The following is a 21,334-nucleotide window of genomic DNA, read 5'->3' on the forward strand; positions in this document are numbered from 1 at the left end:
AATATTTTTTGCAGCAATTAAATAGTAAAAATATGGTTTGATTTAAACTGCTCAGTTCAGCTCTGCCCCTACTAAAGAAACACACCCCCTCAACATGATACTGCCACCACCATGTTTCACAGTGGGAACCGTTAGTTTTCTGCCAAAGAGTTTTTCTACTAAAACTGTTACGCTGTAGTTATAGATGCTAAATTCTGTAATTAAGTTCAATATTCATAAAAAGATAATAATTATTTATTATGTCACATTAAAGTCAGAGTAGCAACTAGTTACATTTATTTAGTTTTAATTACTTCACTAACTTTTTGGGAAAAAAAATACTTCTAGCATTTTTACTACACTGCACTCTTCTCTGATATCTATATTAAAATTATTTGGAAAAGTGTTTCCTCTGCCTGAGTTTGCTTTCTGTCATTATGTTATTTAATTATATTCATTATGTTAGTCTTTAAAGCACCAACATTTGAATATTACTTTATATTTTTGGCTGTAAATAGATATAATAATTACATATTATGATCAGCTACTTAGTACTTGAGTAACCTTTATACAAAATACTACTGTTTTCTATTCTACTCTTGAATGACTTTACTTTTACTGTAGTAAAAATATGCCGAATTATTATATTATATTATGTGATTGGCTTGTGTGAGATATTTTTACATTTTGATTGGACGACACCTTTGCGGGATGGGCTTTCCTATTGGACAACTTCACTGGACCTCTCGACGCTGATTGGCTAAGCTGACGGGCTCGTTGAGTCCGGCAAAGTGTCGAACAGAAACGGAGCCAGACGAAGAGGAAGTACTTTTCACAATGGAAATAAACAAGTAAACCGAACTTCAAACTTTCTGCAGCTCAACAACCGGACAAGGTGAGCTTTGGGGTTTCCTTGCCTGCCGCCAGATGCGGTGGGCGGTGATCAGATTACAAACAGCATGGGCTGCCTGCCTGCTCACTCGGAGGGGAAGAACGGCGTTTGTTAATCCGAGTATTGCTCCCCTGTAGATCAGTCCAAAAGATGCTCCGGTGTTTCTCTGCGCTGTTAAACGGCTCCACCCCGCCTACTACACTGACTAGCATTAACCGTCGCATCTGTTTATACAAAATGAGGCGTGTTTGGATGACTGTAAATGCGGCGAACAGCGTTTCCCTCGCTGTGTGTTGTTTCCATGTTAGCTAGTGTTGCACTTGACTTCACTGGCCGTTTACCGCTGCTTTTTTTTAAAAAATACGAGGAAATAGTTTTCATTTCTACCTTTCGTGATTTATTAGTAAGAAATACTTTCAATACAACTCAAATTAAGATGACGTTGGCTGTTTAATTGAGTTTAAATGTTGTCGCTCTTCCCGTTTACCGTTTTTTACTCAATGACATCACGGAAGCTACGGAGAGTGAAGCTGTCCAGATTTTAATGCTTCACTTCCGGTTTTTACCAAAATAAAGTTCTGTTTGGAGCGGTTGCACAAACTTTCGAGGACATTTAAAAGGAATTATCTATTTATTTATTATTATTTCTGTCACCTGGTTCAAATCGAAATTAATTTTTAAAAGTTTACCCATTTAAAAAAAACAACATACCATTTCTTTTTAAGAAATAAAAATACTAACTTCCGGTTAAAGCCAATGTTTACGTAGCTTACACACAGACTGTTAGAAGGTGGCTCAGTATCTCACAATCTGCCCTTCATTCATTTTTGTATATATTTATATACACACACAAACAAAATAAAATACTAATGATATAAAAATAAGCAATAACATTTTGCTGCCAAATTCAATTCTGTCTAAATATAAATTGAAAGATTACACTTGAGAATCAGTGATTGAGAACTAGGTTCTAAACTTATTGCATTAATATTTACTGACATTCTGAAACTTTAAATTGTCTTAAAATGTTAAACAATTGCAGATAAACTTAAAACAGCTGAACTCAGTGATGAAGAACATCTTTTTTATATTTGAAACAGGAGTTTCTATACCTTCTGATACCACAGAGTCAATCTGTTGAGCTAAAAAAAAAGAAAATCACACTCATAGATAGACACTTTAAAGCCATGTCATCCATTTCCTTGTTTGAAAACAATATAAAATTTTTGATTATTCTCTCCTCTGAATGTAAAATACTCCCTCCAGCCCTCCATGCCTGCCCAACCTGCTGAGAGGGAGCCGGAGGAGGAGATGGAGGCAGACGGAGAATCGCAGCTCCCCGAAGCCAACGGAGAGGTGGAGGAACCGAAGGACGCTGAGAGGACGGGGGTAGGAGAAGAGGAGACGATGGAGGAAAGCGTGGAGGAGAGGGACAGCGACATGGAGGAGAGTGAGGAGGTAGAAGAGGAGGAAGAGGAGAGTTCAGGTAGGAAATCTTGTGGAAGGAAAAATGCTTGAATGAAACCACTGCTGGTGTGAAACATGTCTCTCTCTGAAGAAATGGACGATGAGGACTGCGAGAGGAGAAGAGGAGAGTGTCTAGACGAGATGATGGATCTGGAGAAACAGTTCCAGGAACTCAAAGAGAAGTAATTTACTTTTTTCTGTTCATGTTGTCCATGCTGTGCTGTAAATAATAACTACAGATACAGACTGCTTACTAACTTACTTACTGGGATGCATTCACATGTACTGTCCTAAACAAAGCAACACAGTGCTTGTAGTTTGGAGGTAACAAACTACATGTCTTAAAATTAGAGTCAGCACTTTAATGTGTTAGTTTCAATTCATCAATTACAGATTTTTCATTTTAAATTGATTTTAACATGTTAAAAATTTAAATGCAGTTAATCGGGGTATTTTTTAATTTACAAAAGTCTCAGCTGAAAACTTTTGTATTGTGTTTCTGGTAGGCCTGACACAACACATTGCCCCAGGTGTTATTGCGATAAACAATAATATTGTTGGTCAGAGATCATTTTTAAGTGATATAATGGTGACGGCATAACAATGCAACTACACCCTCTCAAAGAACAATGAACTTTAAATTCTATCAAACATTTGACATTGGAACTGGAAGACATTAAAAATATCCAAAATAAATAAACAAAACAAATTAAATGAATTATGAAGTTTCTGTAACCACAATTGTCGAAAAGTTGAGACCACAACACCAGACTGAATCTCAGTTTTGGTAGAAAGAGAGAAAAAGGAGAAAAACACTAAATCGTACAAATAGAAATTATTGAGCTCGTTTTAATGCATTCTGTGATTAATTGATTAATTGATTTATTATAGAACATGCAGAAATGATCCCTGATGCATAAGTGACATCCAGAAACAGCAATAATAGACGACAAAGTGCTTCTCTTGGCCCACTGGAGTTAATTGTTGCTTCAAAAAACGATCTGATGAGACTCTGGAGAAGACCGTTGTGCTAAAAGTAGTTAGCATGTCAGCGTAGCTATTCAAGCCAAAAGTAGCATCTCAGTGCTAAACATGCAGCAGCAGCACAGACGTCGCTATCGCTAATATCAGCGTACGCAGTTAAATTTTTAAAGAAGGATTTTTTTAAGGAAGCTACATAAATGATCTGAGATTCTTGAAAAACTCGAATAGATATAACATCACTCTGCACCAATCTGATGGCTTAGTTTAAAAACAATAAATATCTTTACTGTTGAGCTCATATGTTTGTTTATTCAATATTTTAGCACAAAAATTGGTTTTTGAATTGAAAATGTTTCTTTTGTCAATGTTTGGGTTTTTGATTAAAATGTGATTACTTGCAATTAACTCAAATTTTAACCTCGTTAAAACGACTCAAGCTCTCATCTGCTCAACCCGCCCCAGTGTTACTTTCCCAAACAGTCTCATTGAGCAGAGGAACATGGCCGACTTCCTGGTGTTTGCAGGTTGTTTCGTGAGCGGCTGAACCAGGTGAAGGTGAAGCTGGACGAGGTTTTGACTGGGAAGGCTGGAGAATACAGAGAGCCGCTGGCTGCTCTACAGAGCAGCATGCAGATACGAACACAAGTGGCCGGTAAATCAAACCTCCACCATGACGACAAGCAAGGACTCTGATAACTTTATCCTCCCTTAAGCTGGATTATTGGTAAAAACAGACATATTGTGATGTCAAATTTGGTTACTATGTGTCTTAAAGATGCTGTTATTAACTTAGATTTTATAGACAGACATCAAAATAAATAAAATGAAGAGCCCACTGCACTGAACTCCATTTGGTATTCTACCAAATACTGATTTCTAAACTTTTCCTGAGTTAAAACTTCAGTATTGTTGTTTCTAAATTAATATAAACTTGTTTTCTTCGCATTGTTTGAGGTCTGAAAGAACTGCATCTTTTTCCTTATTTTGACCATTTCTCATTTTTTGCAAATAAATACAAAATTTTTGCTTGGAATTTCAGAGACATGTTGTCAGTAGTTCATAGAATAAAAGAACAATGTTAACTTTACTCAAACATAAACCTATAAAGAGTAAAATCAAAGAATCTGATCATTTTAAATGGACTCTTAATTTTCCCAGAGCTGTAAATGCTGTTCTGGTTTTTCATTATAGTTTAGTTTTATTCCTTTGTGACTTTGTGTTTGTCTAATTCAGATTTAATTAGTTTTTAGCATGTTTGATATTTGTTTGAACAAAGGTTTTTAATTCTAGTATGTTTTAGTCAGTTACAGGTTTTCCCTATTAATTACTGTTTCTATTTATTTCAGTTAACGAAAACATTTTCAGAATTTTAGTTTTTGTTGTTTCGTTGGTTTTAGTTAACTATAATAACTTGATCAGAGGTTGTTGATGCAAGTTATTATAGAAACAACCCAAATTAAAATGTGGAATAAAGATATAAATTCCAACATTTCTAAACCAAAGCGATCCAGATCGCTGCACACATTCTGCCTCTATGACCGGATCGATGTTTGGTCTCTCATGCGCCTCTCTGGTTTTCTCTGCAGGAGTTTACAGAGAGCTGTGTCTGCAGGTGATCCAACACAAACACGACTGTGAAGTCCAGGGGGCGAGGCAACACCTGGAGGTGATTCTTTCTCATGCATCAAAACCAACACAAACACTAAACCTCAATCCAGCTAAATTAAACTTTAGAGCTGCATGTCTTTTTTGATAAATATCTATCTTGCGTTTAAGCAACCATCATTTGTTTTTATGAGTTTTAAAACAAAGAACGATGAAACAATTTTGCAATTAAGTGGGTGGATGCATTTTCTTCAATGGGATGCAGATATTGGTGGAAAATACTATAAAAGTCCTTTAAGGTTTATACATCTATACCTAATGTGACAATTACAACTTTTTTTTTTTATTCTGAAAAAGCAGCACATAGTTTCCAACCTAATTACAGAAAAATACCCAAGAACATTACAAGTTGTTCTGATTTTATTTTTTGTGGAGTAATTGCACTAAATACCTACAAAAGAATGACTCAAAATTAAATTACATATTTTTGAATTTTGAGTCATTTTTGTAAATATTTAGTGCAATTACTCCATTAAAAAAAATCTGAAAAACTGCTAAAACCTGCATTTGTCATTATATGTTTACTTAAATACATTAGTTGGTCTTTATTACTTTTTGCCAAAGTTATTAAGGTCTAAAGAGCCGCTTGCTGCTCTACAATAAACTAGAGCTGCAGATATTGACTGATCCTTTTTTAATATTAAAAAAAGACGCTCACAGTGAAAGTTTATTTGTCATCAGAACCTCCTAAATGTCTCATTTATGTAACACAAACGTTTTCTAGAACATGTTTTTATAGAAAAAGCAGGTAAAAATTGTATTGGTCTTCCACATCTTAGTCTAGAAGTGTAAAATCTAAAAAGTGTGGTGGGCATTCAGCTCCTTTTAATCCGACTCCCCTAAATAAAATCCAGTTGCGTTTCAAGCTCATCTAATAAGTACAGTAGATTGTACAGGTGCAAACGGTTCTTGTCGTACAAATAATCAGAACGATTGATGTTGTTTCCTTGGACCAATCCGAATGGCTTTTGGAGCGTGTTGTTGACGTCGCCACCTGGTGGTTTAGTCATTCAGTTGAGCTGAGTGGCGTCTGTCTGTCTGACCCGTCTGGACCTTAAAGTCTCCAGGTGACTAAAGGTTTGACGGTCTTTGTGCTGCAGAGCGAGCGCTCCCTGCTGTTTGACGCCATGAAGGCGGAGCTTCTGGAAAAGATTCGCAGACTGGAGGAGGACAGGCAGAACATAGACCTCACCTCAGGTAAACGGTTACTATGGAAACGATTTCATAGACATGAAGTCGTAATCAGATGGCAGCATGTTTGGGACAAATTTCCATCTTTCTTTCCTTCCTTGTGCCCTTACATCTTTAATCTGTCTTTTCTTTTTCTGTGTCCTTTCTTAGTTCCTTCATTCATCCTTCCTTCTGTGTCTTCCTTTCCTTCCTCATTTCCTTTTATGCATCCTTCTTATGTATCCTTCCCTGGGATATCTATCCTGGGATATCTTCTTCAGTCCTTCCTTTCAAACTTCGATCCCTCCTTTCACCTTTCTCTTCTTATATTGTTCTTCCTTCCTTCCTTCTGACTGAAACAGAAAAATGTTCAGAACTTTGTTGGTTTCTTCATCTTTGATATTCTGTGTGATTAATTATGGATGTGTTTTTTTTCTGCTGCTGCTTTTCTTTGCTGCAGAGTGGAGCGATGAGATGAGAGGAAAGAAGTGCAAAAGGAGGAACCTGCTCGGCCACTCAGACAGGAAGAAGAAAGTGTCTCTAGTTTCAGGTAAGAAAAGCAAATCTTAATGACCCTCCAGTGAACGAACACGTTCAGGTCGGGTTAAAGCTCCGGTTTCGTGTTTCAGGGCCGTTTATCGTCTACATGTTGAGAGACATCGACATCCTGGAAGACTGGACCGCCATCAAGAAGGTCAGAAATCCACTTTCTCTAGATCTTTATTTTAATCACTTAAAATCCGAATAAACTACAACAAAATGAGTGACAATAAAAGGGTTTGAATATTTATGCAAGATTATTTCTATCGCAAGACAGAAACTTCTTAGACTGATTTTAATAACTAGAATCAATTGGAAAGCATTCATGATTAAATTAAAATGGGGTTTTTGTAAATTGCTTTGAGACATTTGATGTGAATTGGTGCAAAATGAATAAACTGAATTTAATTTAATTAAAGCTGATGAGAAATAAGACAAAACCTGAAAACTGTTGACATTTTTCCATATTAGTTCATGAAATATTGACCAGAGATTACGCCCAGAGATCTTTCAAAAGCAGATTAAGATAAACTAACAGCTAGAACGGGATTTAGAAGCTGAATAATTATAATTTAACAGATAAAAATTATTTATAATAAGAAAGCAGAATATAGAGGTCTGTGGATAAATAAGATATTTAAAAAAGAAAATTAAAGTTCCTCTACTCCCAGTTTCTCAAAATTATATATTTTGTTATCGTCTTCTATAGTATATCTATATTATATTAATATCATTATTAACACTTTAAGAATGTTTTCTGTGAATCTTTATATCTGCTGCCGTTAATCTTGTCACAATAAATTTTGCTAGACGATAAATTGTCCCAGAAATTATTGCAATAAATGTTAAGATTGTTGTTTTGAGGCCATTTTGAAGTAATATATTGATAATGGCTTAATAACAAACTTTAATTTTGTAAAGAACACTGAACACTGTCACTGGAAGGTAATTTAAATATCCAAAATAAAAACACAACAACCAAAATCAATAAATGAAATGGAAATTTAAAACAACATGAAACTAAGTAAAAAATAAAGTCTCTGAAAACAAAATTGCTCTTCAAAAAATATTAATAATCAGTATAAAAATGATAATTTATCATGCTATTAATTGATTAATTGCTTGTAGCGATTCAGTTACACCTGAATTTCCCCTGTGCGGGACAATAAAGGCTTTTTCTATTCTAAGATATATTTCCATGCATATATTGTTTGTTAGTGCTGTTAAGGTTTTATTTAGTTTGTTATTTACCTGCAGCATATTTGTGGAGCAGGAAAAAAAGAGCTTGGATGTTTGGTGTCGGATAACGTCAGATTCCAGTCATCCGCTGATCAGTCGGTGCATCCATCGCAGTCGCTAATATGAAAGCCTTTCTGTGTCTTCCAGGCAAAAGCAGCGCTCTCCCCACTAAAAAGGAAAGTCGAGAGTAAGTTCACTTCAGCTGCAAAAAACCAGCCATTCTGCAAGTATTTATTTATCTGTTTCCTCTGATGTCTTCCAGAGCGGTGATGACGTGAAAAGCCGAGCTGCAGACACCAAACCTAACCGAGGCACTCACATTCCCAGTTTCTGACTGAAACACAGCAGCTCACACTGCTCTGCTGTTTTTGTTTAGGTTTTTGACCCCCGACCCGACTGCTTGTTTGTTATCTGTTGCTATTTAAGATGCGTTCTTAATGAAATGACAACCATGTATTTATAGAATGATTTATAATGCCGATTAAAATTTTAATCTTTTATGACACAGGCCTTTTGCTGTTTGTTTGAGAGAAAAAAATAAAACTTATTAAAATGAGACAAAGAGACTGACAATCAGAGAGAGTTGGAGACCAACAGAAAATGCACACAAGTAAAAAAATAAAGAAAACAAACAAGAAACAAAAATATATATATATAAATAAAGACAAGAAATAATATAACAGGTAAAAGTTAAGAATTTAAAAAAGAATAAATAAATTTAAGATGTAAATAAAAAGATAAAAAGAATTTTAAAAATGTAAACATAAATGAAGAAAAGAAATGACATAACACAAGTGAAAAATTATTAATTTTATATAGAAATAACAATGTTAATGTTAATAAAGAAAACAAATGACATAACCCACAGGAAAATTTAAGACTTTAAAAGAGAAAATAATTATTTAAAATATAAAGTAAAAAATGACAACACAGCTGAAAACTTTAAAAAAACGAAAAATTCAAAATGTAAAATTAAGAAAAGAAATGTCATAGCACAGGTCTGCCTGGTAGTAGAAGCATTTAAAATGCACTTCCTTTGCTAAATAACAGTCTTCCACTCTTCACATCCGATTATGCAGCATTATATGATTTGATCTCCAGTTAAGCTAGTCTTCCATGTCCAAATGTACAACAACATGACGGTAACAACTCGTATAAGCAACGCCATGTGGCGCTAATTACACAAATGCTAGTCCAATTAGCTTCCAATCACCCCATAACAGAGTGACAATGTCTCACACTACATTATGCAGATTTTCTGTCTACACGGTGGGTTTTGCAATCTGTGGCTCTTTGGACCTTCCACAATGTATCTTAAAAACTTTTGCTATAGATGATAAAGAACCATCATCTATAGATGTAATAAATGAATTCTTAGCAGTTTTTCTGTCTTCTAGAAATAATTGCATTGATTTCCTGCAAACGAATGACACCAAAATACTAGTAAATCAATCTTTTCTTGCGATTGTTTTTTTTTTTTTTTTTACATTTACCACAAATATCAAAAGCACAAAGAATAAAATGTATTCATTCTCTATAAGCAAAGGTTTTATGTTTTTCATTTTCTAAGCTTTAAAGCATTATTTAAGTAAGAAATTTGATAAGAAATAAGGCCGGTACAATCATTTTGGTAACAGATTCCCGCTCATTCCACATCGGACCTGTAAGCTTCAGTAGACAACATACGTGACTCGATGCAAAATGGCGCCTGCAGTTGAACGTCTATGGTGAACGTGACTAGCTAGAGCGGCTAATGGCGCCGTCCAATCCAGTAATAGAAAACCTACACTCACTCGCTTTACTTGCCTTGTTGTTGTGTTTTTAGGTAGTTAGCAATAAAACTGAAGGGTATTTACTTGATTCTGCCGATGTTTTTCTTTTCAGGGTCACAAGCTTCACCATCTTTCCTCCGTCAGCTCTACGCTGTAAACAGGTGTTGGTTGAACATGAACAGGCAGGCAGCATGTTGATTACTTTGAGCACTGCTGCCCCCTAGTGGCCGGAGGCTATAGTTTAGCGGTAAACCATGAATACAGACATTAATAATGTCCTTTCGTCGTACAATTAGAGAAGTACTGCTCTATAGACCACCATGAAAAATCATAACGATAAATGATAAACAAACATTCAACAATATAATAAATGCCCACCCTTTAACAGGAGTTCTTCAATATAGACCAACAAGATTTAACTCACTCCTCTGACTCCTGAAAAGAAACGACACACGACTGGAGTTGCAAGAAGTTTATTTGACACAAAGAAATCTGGGGTAATAATTCAGTTTTTTCACAGTTCTTTTATTGCAAAAGCGGAAAATTAGCTGGAAAGCAGCATGAGAGGTAATTGTTATAATTTAATAATTTATCAAGCAGATGAATGACTAAGAACAGTAAATAGAAGGACTTCTACAGCTGCATTTCCATTACAAATGTGCACAAAAACGTCAATATTCTGCTGATATTGAAAAAGTGAAATTTCGAAATGGCAGAGTTTCCATTAAATAAGAAATGCTATTCAAATCACATGCCAATAAGTTTGTTCACATGAAAAGTCATTAACAAACATGCTGCACCATTATTCTCCAGCTACTTTCTGTTGTCATCTTGATCGTGTGATATGAAAAGAATGTTTCCATTGCAGTTTTGTGAAATAAACTTATTTTGATACGGCCAACAAACTACTTCATCCTAGCACCAAAACATTTTTTTCCCCATTGTTTCCATTAAGTGACTCTTTTTTTTTTGGTATGTGTGTAATCCCAATTTGCTCATGGTCAAATTGGGATTTGACCATGAGCAAATTGGGATTTGCTCATGGTCATGGTCTGTACTTTTCAGGACAGTTACAGGAATGTAACTGTCCTGAAAAGTAAATAACCTTCCCTCCCCATAAATATTTTTCTGTCCTAAGAAATTAAACTACACAACTGAATCATTATAAAAAAAATAAACAAACAAAAAAACAGAAATATGCCTTTTTGATAATCATTAAGGGAATTTATCTTCAAATGTTGGATTGCACAATTATATGGTCAATGGAAATACAGTGTACAATAAACAGTAGTGCTATGATTGTTAAAAATGACTCCATCCTTTCAAAGGATCATTTAAACTAACACCGTCCCAACATCAGCTCTCTCTCCTCCAGCTAGAACCTCCTCTGGTCTCTTCACAGCTGCTTGCTGAGTTTACGGGCCTGACGCTCCCTGGCCTCAAAGGCTGCTTTGGTGTCCAGTAGCTCATCCAGCTGCCGGCGGATCCGGGCCATGTCGAGCTGTGTGGCCTCGCACTGCTCCCTCAGGGCGGCCGACTCCACCCGCAGCTGCGTGGCGGCCATTGACAGCTGCTCGCTGCGCTCCCTGCACTGCTGCTGCATCCGCTTGGCATCGCCCAAGAGTGACTCCACGCTCACCACCACCGAGTCGCACTGGCTGCTGGAAATCTCCTGCAGAGATGAGGGGACACAACTGGTTGACGAGCATCTAGGCAGATGGAAGCTGTGAACAGTAGGTCATTTACAGATGGGCAGGTTTTAAGGGTGTATTCACACCAGCCTTCTTTAGTTTTCCTTAATCAAACTCTAGTTTGTTTGTCAAGAAAGTTTGGTTTGTTTGGGGAAGTGTGACTGCGCAATTGAACTCCGGTAGATTCGTAGATTCGGTTTGATTGAGAAACAAAGTTACAACATTTGCTACATTTTCAGCTGCTGTGGTTCAGTTTCACACTATACTGTGTCAAATGAACCAAAGCCTCCAAGCAATCTGTACCCCGCCTTGCCTGTGGTGGCGCTGCACCAAAAACTACTGAAGGAAATGACACAGAATATGAATAAGACATGGAGCTCAACTTCCTTCTTTACCAAATGTAAACAAAATGGAGTGGTGTCAATTCCTACAGTTCTAGCGGTTGTAGGAATTTTCTGTTGTCTCTGGTAAAAGACCATGAGACATTTCTCCCACTAGTACTAGAATCATGCATTTGTTTTGGTTGTATTTACCCAGAATGCCCTATGCTGGTAGCCCTGTTCCTGCTTTTGGAGTGGTTTTGATCCGCTTGGTGTTTTTTAGTCAGTTTGATTGAAAGCTCCCCAAACAAATAAACTAGAGTTGAATTAAAATGGACTAACAAGAATGATGTGAATGGAGCTTCTGATGCGGACCAAAAAAGTGAACTCTGGTGCGGTTCAAATGCATATGTGAATGCCAAGGGGATGAGAGACCGCTTCCAAAGCAGGAAGTGAGCTACAGCGCAGGGCAATCTGTGTAAATACAACAAAAACAAAAGTACTACTCTATCGCTAGCTGGAGAAATGGCTCGTTTTCATTTGCTATAGACAAAAGAAAAATACTACAACCACTAAAATCTGGTCCTACTCCATTACTGTTTGCATTTAAGTTGCTCTCATGTCTTCTTCAGAGGTTTTTGTGTTGTTTCCTTCAATGGTTCTTGGTGCAGCGCCACCACAGGTGAGGAGGATAAATAGGTTTCTCAAAGGTTTTGGTTCATTTGACAGAGTGCAGTACGAAAGCAAACCACACCAGCTGAAAATGTAACAGATGTTGCAACTTTGGTTCCCAATGAAACAGAGTCTACTAGACTATCAGGTGTGAAAACACTAAAACTCAGCATTTGATCTGTGGTGTGTGAAGTGGATTACAGAGGTTTATCTTGGCTTATCTCACTGCTTTGTTTGCCTTCTTCTCCTCATCATCTCTTTATGTAATTTAACTGCTTATTTTTCTAACCAGCACTTTAAACAACATCTCACCATTGATGCCAGGGTCAGGTTGATCTCCAGTCTTCTGTCCTTCTGAGACTCGGCTTCCTGGTCCGTATCACTGTTCTCCAGTGTCTGATGGTCCCTGGCTTTTCTCACTTCACAGATTTACTTCCTGCACATCTAAAAAAAAAAAGAAGCATATAACTCCAGAAATCCTTTTTAAGGTTTGAGTTTTGCTGCTGCAAATCAGATATTTCAGTATTCGTCCAGGCTGTTGCTGGTGGCTTTTCTGAGTGAGCGTCACTGTCTACCTCAGGCTCAAAGTGAGGTCAGGTAATCCTCAGATAAAACCATTACTGAGGCACGTGTAAGCCCTCTTCCTGCTCTATTTTCATCTGCCTGGTTTATATTCAGGAGCTTACTAATCAATATATGCTGTAAAAAGATACATCCCAACAGTTGCCTCAATAAGAACTTAACTGCAGGCAAAAAGGATGAGGATAAGCTAAATAAGTATGTTCAAACTGAGAAAATCTTTATGTAAACCCTATAAAATAGTGAATTTTCTGACTGCTGGACACAGGGCCGGATTTACAAGGATGTGGAGCCAATTTTGGTCCCCAATCCACATAGAAAAATACTTTTAAAGCAAATTACAGTCCGATACATCTGTAGGTATGAACTGATTCATGGTCGGTTTAATATATCCCCATTAGCTTCATGTTGTTACCAAAAAATGTACTATAAATTCATAATTTTTAAATACTTGAGTGTTGTTTTATATTTATAAAAAACCTGAAATATCAACACAGTTTAACTGATTAAGGCCTATTAGTTTAATTCAAAGTACAATGTTTTCAAAACACACATTCATTTGAAACCATTGTTTGAAAATTGGGGCCACTGCCACTTTAAGCCCTTCCTAGGGTCTAGTCCAGGTCAGACACGAAGCAGACAAAACATTCCTGTTTCAGGTCAGAGAGGATTATCCAAATTAATTTCTAAATGCCAGAAAACTGAAACAATCTTTATCATTTTCCTCCTAATTTAGAAGTTTACATATAGTTCCTTAGTTTGCCCTTTACACTGCTGCATACATCAATCACTTAAAAGAAACGTGACTTCACAATTTAACGCCTTGGAATTGGGCCTGTCACTTTAAGAAGTGCCTACTCTTTCTGACACTCTACCTTCAGGACATCATCACAACAATGCTCCTCCATTATGCTGTTAATTGTTCTTAGGACACAGATGGAAACAGCTGCTGCCTGTTTAGTAAACTCATTAGTGCAAGCTTCAACTTCCTGTATGATGTCTTGAGATGTAGTTTCAATATTTCATTCTAATTGTTCTTTAATCTTGATGTCCTCTGTTTTGTAAAGTGCACCAGTCCCTCCTACTGCTAAACAGCCATACATGATGCTGGCACTTTCTTACTAGCTAAAGCTAGCACCTTCTTAAGGTTGTTTGCTTTTGTTCTGGGGTTGGTATTTACATTTTGTACAACCACCACAGAGAGGAAAACAAGTAGTAAAGACTGGGATGGTCACGAAGATAAATGTCTGTCTAAAGTAAAACATGAAATTATAGTGCGTGTGTGTTGAACATTTAAAATATACTTTGCAAAAACCAAAAGATTTATCTTAAAAGAAACAAGAAGCTGTATTCCAGTACAAATGACTTTAGTATTGGCCAGCAGGGGGAGACATTTAGCAATATTTCTTTTCAAATAAGGGCTTCTTTTACAGATTTAACACAAAAACATCAAGTAATATCAATGCAAACATTCACATTTGAAGCTTCAGAGGTTATATTGATATTTAATACTTGATTTAGGTGAATAAAAAACACTTCTGACTCACATAAGGACACAAGGTCTGTATCAGATAAATGTCTTAAGTTATCTCAGTGTTACTGAAACAAAACTTGGTTGATTTTTTTTTTTTTACAAAATTGAAGGTAAAGATTATGAAAAATAAGTTACAGCAATAAAGGTTTCCCAATTTTTGGCTGAAAAACAAAGTTTTTGATTCAACAACTTAAAAAATACAAACAAATAAACTAAATTGGCTTTAGTTACATTCTTAAATCTTTGAATTACAAAGCCAAAAGCACAAACTGTGATTACTGTCACTAAAGTACGCTGCTGATTACAGAAAAACCTGAAATGTACGTAGTATAAAATAAGAAACATCTCCAGTTTTCCCAGCGGTCACCGGGTATTACTGCGGCCGCGGGGGCCGGTTGAAGAACGGCTCCGTCTCTGCGGCGGTCGACCCCGGCTCGCCGAAGAGGGATCCGGCCGGCGTAGGACCAAGCTTCGCCCCCGAACTCTGGCGCTTCTGGACGATCACCAACGCCCCAATGATGATCCAGAAGAAGAAGTTGACCCAGACTGCTGTCTGAGGAGCAACGCGACACAAAAACAGGAAAAATAAACAATCAATACGCATCAAGTATTTTGAATAAATATGAATATCAGAATGTGGTGAGATCCATACCTCTGATTTGTGAAGGTTGGTATAGATCCTCGTTCCTTGAAGTGGACTGACCCAAGTTTTGCTCTGAACTTCGTCACAACTTGAAAACAAAGAAAAAAAAACCTCAGACACAAAGCTAAAGGAAATTTGTACCTCATCTTTTATAGAAGAGTATGTAGTTTTATCCTAATCTACATATGATAAACAACTTCATTGTTTTTGTTGTAGTACCATTTGATAATGTTTTGTGTTTGCTTTGAATGCATCCCTTGTTGTTTTTTTTGTTACTGTTATTCATTCTCCATTCTATTTTGTAGATCAATACCTCCTTTTGCTTTTAGTTAGTCTGTAATGTTTGTTCTATATGCACTAATTGGTGATAAAAAAAAAAATTATATGTAAAAATGTGATTACTTTATGCTCAACTAAATTGTAAAATCTTCAAATATTACATTTGTAACAGGTTTTTACTTTGACAATATCACAAATGTGAAGTTTGTCAAACATTTGTTTGTGTCTGTTCTTCAAATTTATTTTGTTTAGTCAAAAAATTACTTTCACCTGACATGTCTTGGTGTGTTAAGTTCTGGTGGTTACCACAGCAACCAGTAACTGACAGCTCCTCCCCCTTCATTTCTGTTGCCGTTAGTAACTGTGGGGCAGAAGCTTCTGGACTAAAGTTAGCAGCCATCTTGATTTATATGAACTAAATTGATTATATATAAAAAATAATATTCCACAAGTACAAATTTCATTCTGCTTGTAATAGCTTAAGTAAAATAGTGTTTTTTCAATTTTCCCAAAGTAGATATTTATCAGAAATTTACGTCTTTTTTTTTTTCTTTTCAAAAGTTCATATAACATTCGTGGCTCTAAGCAAATTTTAATAACCGAACGGAGAGTTAAAAAAAAGCTACATTAAAGCTACATCTCGTTGCTTGTACTTGTGACAGTGCAATAACAATAAAGTTGAATTCTATTCTATATAAAAGCTACAGGAATAAAATCGTCATTTATCAGACAACGCTATGTCTTTTTGCGGAGAAGGAAAAGCAAAGTTTGGCTTTTTTGACTGCACCAGTTCAAATAAAATCAAAAGAAAACATCTCCCATATTATCTCTATGATATTTACAGAGAAAATCAGAAAAATAAAGATCCAGCTTTCCGTGAAAACTCAGAAACAAAAAGCTGAAATGAGCTTTGTTTACTTTGTGTTCATATCTGACCCTGTCTGGTTTCTAACCAGAGGAGGAGAAGGTGAGCACCTTTTGACCCCGGTAACGGAGTGGATGGAGTCGCAGAGTGAGTCGCGGCCGATCTTCAGCATGCAGCCGGTGATGAGCAGGAAGAACAGAAAGATGCCGCTCACAAACACCATCACGTTCAGCCACAGGCGCTCCCTGGAGGACGACAGGAAGCAGGAAGAGCGTGACGAACGGCGCAGAGAAAGAGAAAGGAGGATTCAGCTGAGCCTTCGACCACAGCAGAAACAAGATATTTACTCGAACCAGACAGTAAACCTGTTACAATGACAAATTTCCCAGAAGTTATTGCGATAATATTGTTGTTTTGAGACCATTTTCAAGTAATATAATATTAATGCAAGTACACATTCTCAAAAGATTAATAATCGTTAAATTCTTATGAACATTTAACAAGGAACTGAAACATGTTTTAAATATCCAAAATAAATAAACAAAAACAGAAAACAAGCAATATGAATTATGAAGTCTCTGTAGACATAATTGTCCTTCAAATAAAGGGCAGGTTGAGACTTTTAAAGATCGGCAGTTTTCTGGCCGATCTTTAAAAGTCTGATCTGCCTATTCCGATTTTGGCCAATACCAATTAACTTTTGTCTGAAATGTTGCTAAATATAGCAAGAAAGTCGCCGCCATCTCTGATTCTGTACTTTGTTCTTCATCATTTAAGGAATTATTGACTTAAAACAAGCTCCCATATCTTGCTGAAAAGTAACTTGTAAGTTAGTTTTGTCTTATTTCAAGTGTGCTAAGATATTTGCAAGACAAAAAAATACTTGGTAGGATTTAGTCTATATGAACCCATTGCAAATATTAGATATTCATAAAAGTTCTGCAGCTTGCATTTCTGAAACAGCGTTTTCTTGTTATGTCTATTTGGTTTTGCTCTACATTTTAAAACGTTCAGCGTTTTCTAGCTTTATATTTTATTTATCCCTGTAGCAATAAGCAGTAAATCAATTAAGTATAAAATAATAAATGAAAACGAGCTCAATAATTTCCATTTGCATGGTTGGTTTTTTTTTCTCGTCTCTATTTCTACCGATGACTGAATGAGGAAAGTCTTCAGTCTGGAGCTTTGGTCTCAATTAACTCTTTTTTTAAGAACAATTTTGTTTACAGAGACTTCATAACTAATTGATTTGTTATTTATTTAAAATGTCTCCCAGATTCGATGTTAAAAGTTTGTTAGAAATTTAAGTTTATTGCTCTTTGACAATGATTTCTTGTATATTTCTTGAAATGTTTCTCAAAACAAGAGTTATTGTTTATTGCAAATAACTTCTGGGACAATTTATTGTCCAGCAAGTTTTGTTATTGTAACAGGTTTGTTGTTTCTTTATTGGCTGAAAGCTCCAGAAATGTTACAATCCAAGAAAGAAAAGTTGAGCCTGGAGTCGCCCAAAACAAATTTTTCCAGATTTATCTAAATGCAGCCTATCGATCTGTTTCATTTGGAATAAACCATCAAAAAAAAAAAACCTTTCAGATAGTTTTCATAAAAATGTGTAAATAAATTAGATCAACAACTGCTCCAGTTCCTGAAGTTTAAAGGAATAACAACAGGTTAGCTTGTTTCGCTTCATGTGTGCCTCCTCTGGTTTGGGCGGTGATTAAAATAATAAAAATGACAAGACAGGACATGTCCTGCCATGTCTCGTCATGAGGACGGACTCTCGTCACCTTCTCATTTCTCCCTCCATGCAGAAAGCGTACACCCAGTACACAGACAGGGAGAAACACACCACCGCCACCATTATGGAAATGGCCGACACAAAGTAGCACAGAGAGGCAGAGGTGGAAGCCTGGACTCCGACGACGTTTCCTGTCGCATTGTAGCTGACGCGTCCATACAGCATGCACAGACCACCGAAGTTACCCTGACACAGAGAGAAAGACAGGTTTGAGATCACAGTTTTTGATGTGTTTAAAATGTCTTCCAATTACAGTCCCGCATTCTTTACTAAATTAAAACGTATAAAATCTCATATCATGGTTTATCTGACAAAATTCTTTTTCATTTTTTTTGCATTTAACAAATGTCCAATAAATTATTTTTTTTCTGATTTCTACATTTGACACTTCCAGAGTTCCATACAAGGGAGAGAGGATGGGCGCGACTAGCGACTCGATCACAAGACTCGCTTATTACTGGCGCACATGTTCACATTTCCTCCAACATTTCTAACAAAAACACACTAAGGTAAAACCCGAACATAACATTTAAAACACTTATCAGCCGTGATGAACTTGTGTTTTCCTGTTACCTACATTAGATTTTTTTTTTCGCTGCACATTTAATATGAAATATTCCTTCATAATAGTTATAAATAAAACAGCTGTTACGCTTTAAAAGATGGGAATCAGAATAAAATTAAAGTTTACTGATGTGACACCGCGGATAAAGTACACGACGCCGTTAGAGGCACGTGAGAACGTGTCAAAACTTTAAACATTTGTGTGGGGGGGAAGTTAAATAGTTGCTACAGTAGTAGCTAAAGGCACTGTTTAGTTTAAGCAAGGCTTTCTCATTTGGTTCCGTGTTTTCTAAACTTTTTAGCACTCCCCGGAACAGAGAAGTGAGTTCCCCCGGAAGAGAGAGCGCGGCGCCCCGGTGGAAGCCCCGGTAGAAGCGGGGTTTCTCCGTGAATCTCACCTGGACGATGGTGAGGGAGGCGGCGGCGACGATCCCACAGACGAAGCTGCAGGTGTACAGGCTCAGCTCCAGCACCAGCAGCACCGACACCGCCATCATCCACCCAGCGGCCCGCTTCTGGATAGGGACCAATGTCAAGGCAGCCACGATGAGCAGGGGACCACTTCCGGGAAGGAGTTTCAAAAATAAAAGCTTGATTCCTACAGGCGACCGTTAGTGAAAATATGAAACACTTTCAGGAATATTTGGCACGACGATAAATTAGTGCTGCTGTAGACAGAATAAAATGCATAGTAAGTTTCTGCCAAAAAAAAACTCTGAGAATTTTACATCATGTGCTTTCTAGACAAAAACTTAAATGTGCTGAAAAAAAAAAAAAAGTGAAATTTTGAGATAATCTAAATTTTTGAGAAAAGGGTTTGGAAATTTCTGAGTTTGACAATTTGAAAATCTGTTAGAATAAACTCTGCGACAGACTGGCGACCTGTCCAGGGTGAACCCAGCCGCTCGCCCTGAACGTTAGCTGGAGATGGGCACCTGCAGCCCTCACGACCCCCTAGGGACAATGGATGGATGGATGGATGGATGGATGGATGGATATTAGAATAAACTCTAAAATTTTGAGATAACAAATCTGCTGGGGGAAAAAATCTGAAATTTTGAGATTAATATCAGAAAATTTCTAGAAAAAATATGGAAATTTTTGAGTTTGAAAAGTCGAACATTTGCTAGAAAAAGCATAAATTTCAAGATTAACACGTGAAAAACCTCAGAAATTCTGAGGTTTATCTAAAAATTTCATAAGCTTTTTTTTTTAGCACATTTTTGACTCATATTCATTGAGCACAAAAATACATAAATGATTTTTTGTGAGACATTTGCTTTGTCCACATTTGATAAGGTTTACACTTCAAAAGCACACAAGACATTTCTGGTCTATGTTTTCTAGTGCAAATATCTTAGTACATTTGAAATAAGACAAAACTTACAAGTAGCTTTTAAGCAAAATATATGACCTTGTTCTCAGTAAATAATTTCTTACTACAGATTTAAAAAATAGTTCTACTGGCAGATTATTTAATTTATAACATGAGAAAAATGTTTTGCTTTAAGTGAAATAATCCACCTGTGGCACTACTATTTTTAAAAATCGATATTAAGGACTTAAAATAAGCTGCTATAACTAGCTGAAAAGTTACTTTGAAGTTAGTTTTCTTAGATATTTGCATTAGGAATCAGACCAAAAATACTTGGTAATGTTTTGTATTTTTGGAAGACCTCATAAAACCCATACAAGCAAACACAGTACAGTTTCTGCTCTTGACACCACTTTGTTAAAAATGTAAATTCTGTTGCGACACCTCCAGGCGCTGCAACCATCTTCTGATGTCTATTTATTTCTCATTTTGTACTATTTATTTCTTTATCTTTGTATATTACGTATATACACATAACCTGCATCTTAACTCGAGTCGAGCAAATCTCAATCTCGTTGTAATCTGCTGATGACAATGACAAATAAATCTTATCTCTTTCAATAAAGCCAAGTTTATAAACTCACCTGTTTGTCAGGGCGTGCCGACCTTTTATTTTGAAGGTAAAAGTGATAAATATCCGGTTTCGCTCGCTGGCTTTAACTGTGGAGCCTCCACCGCCACAGTCCTCCAGCCTTCAAGCTCCTCTCTTTCATATGAGGTCAAGTTTCTTCCTTTCAGTCTGCACAGCCCCACATAAAGACATCATGTCTGTCACCCTGCGGAGGTAATTCATTTGGACACTTCCTGACAAAAGCGAGCAAATCTATTTTCACCGCATAACCCACTGATTCCAGCTGGGAGGTATGATCTCTAAAAGCTGAGACAGAGACCAGGGTCACTGGGAACTTCTCTGGCTTTAAGGTTCGGTATAACAAATGCAGAGTCAGGCGATCAGACTTTGTCATAAGTTTGACCGTTTGAGGATTCATAGGCATGACATGGCATTTAGACGTGGCTGCAGATGACTGAAAGTGGAGCCTTTTCTCCTCCGCAAAGCTTAATCAAACCTTGTGACTTCTGTCATCTGACCGGGTCATTTTCTTCTATACATGACACAATTTTAAATCAGCTAGTGGATCAGAAAGTTTCTCATTCATTCATTACACTGCAAAAACACAAACTCTTAAGAGAGGGAATTTTTTTTTGTCTAGTTTCTAGTGCAAATAAGAAATTATTTCTTAATTATTTTTTCTTAAATCAGGCTCCTATATCTTTCTGAAAAGTTAATTGTAAGTTACTTTTG

General features: G+C 36.6%; 2 protein-coding genes and 1 long non-coding RNA gene across 3 annotated transcripts; 2 read left to right on the forward strand and 1 right to left on the reverse strand.

Moving 5' to 3' along the window:
• The first annotated feature begins 741 nt into the window (after positions 1-741).
• On the forward strand, positions 742-8,441 carry brms1 (BRMS1 transcriptional repressor and anoikis regulator). Its single transcript, XM_032581977.1, has 10 exons — positions 742-874; positions 2,138-2,357; positions 2,430-2,520; positions 3,847-3,974; positions 4,909-4,988; positions 6,088-6,184; positions 6,618-6,707; positions 6,787-6,851; positions 8,084-8,123; positions 8,199-8,441. Exons 2-10 carry the CDS (start codon positions 2,144-2,146, stop codon positions 8,204-8,206), a joined length of 813 nt encoding a protein of 270 aa, XP_032437868.1. The 5' UTR covers positions 742-874; positions 2,138-2,143; the 3' UTR covers positions 8,207-8,441.
• A 6,018-nt stretch (positions 8,442-14,459) lies between these two features.
• On the reverse strand, positions 14,460-20,702 carry tmem179ba (transmembrane protein 179Ba). Its single transcript, XM_032582150.1, has 6 exons — positions 20,616-20,702; positions 19,055-19,254; positions 18,082-18,278; positions 16,402-16,536; positions 15,157-15,235; positions 14,460-15,057 (listed from the first exon to the last, which is right to left on the reverse strand). Exons 2-6 carry the CDS (start codon positions 19,151-19,153, stop codon positions 14,878-14,880), a joined length of 690 nt encoding a protein of 229 aa, XP_032438041.1. The 5' UTR covers positions 19,154-19,254; positions 20,616-20,702; the 3' UTR covers positions 14,460-14,877.
• LOC116732160 (uncharacterized) lies at positions 18,185-19,082 on the forward strand. The gene is made up of 3 exons (XR_004341717.1): positions 18,185-18,299; positions 18,487-18,601; positions 18,959-19,082. It is a non-coding gene; the product is annotated as an uncharacterized LOC116732160 (long non-coding RNA).
• Positions 20,703-21,334: the final 632 nt, after the last annotated feature.

The sequence above is a fragment of the Xiphophorus hellerii genome, chromosome 14 (genome assembly GCF_003331165.1).
Source record: "Xiphophorus hellerii strain 12219 chromosome 14, Xiphophorus_hellerii-4.1, whole genome shotgun sequence".
NCBI classification, from domain to species: domain Eukaryota; kingdom Metazoa; phylum Chordata; class Actinopteri; order Cyprinodontiformes; family Poeciliidae; genus Xiphophorus; species Xiphophorus hellerii.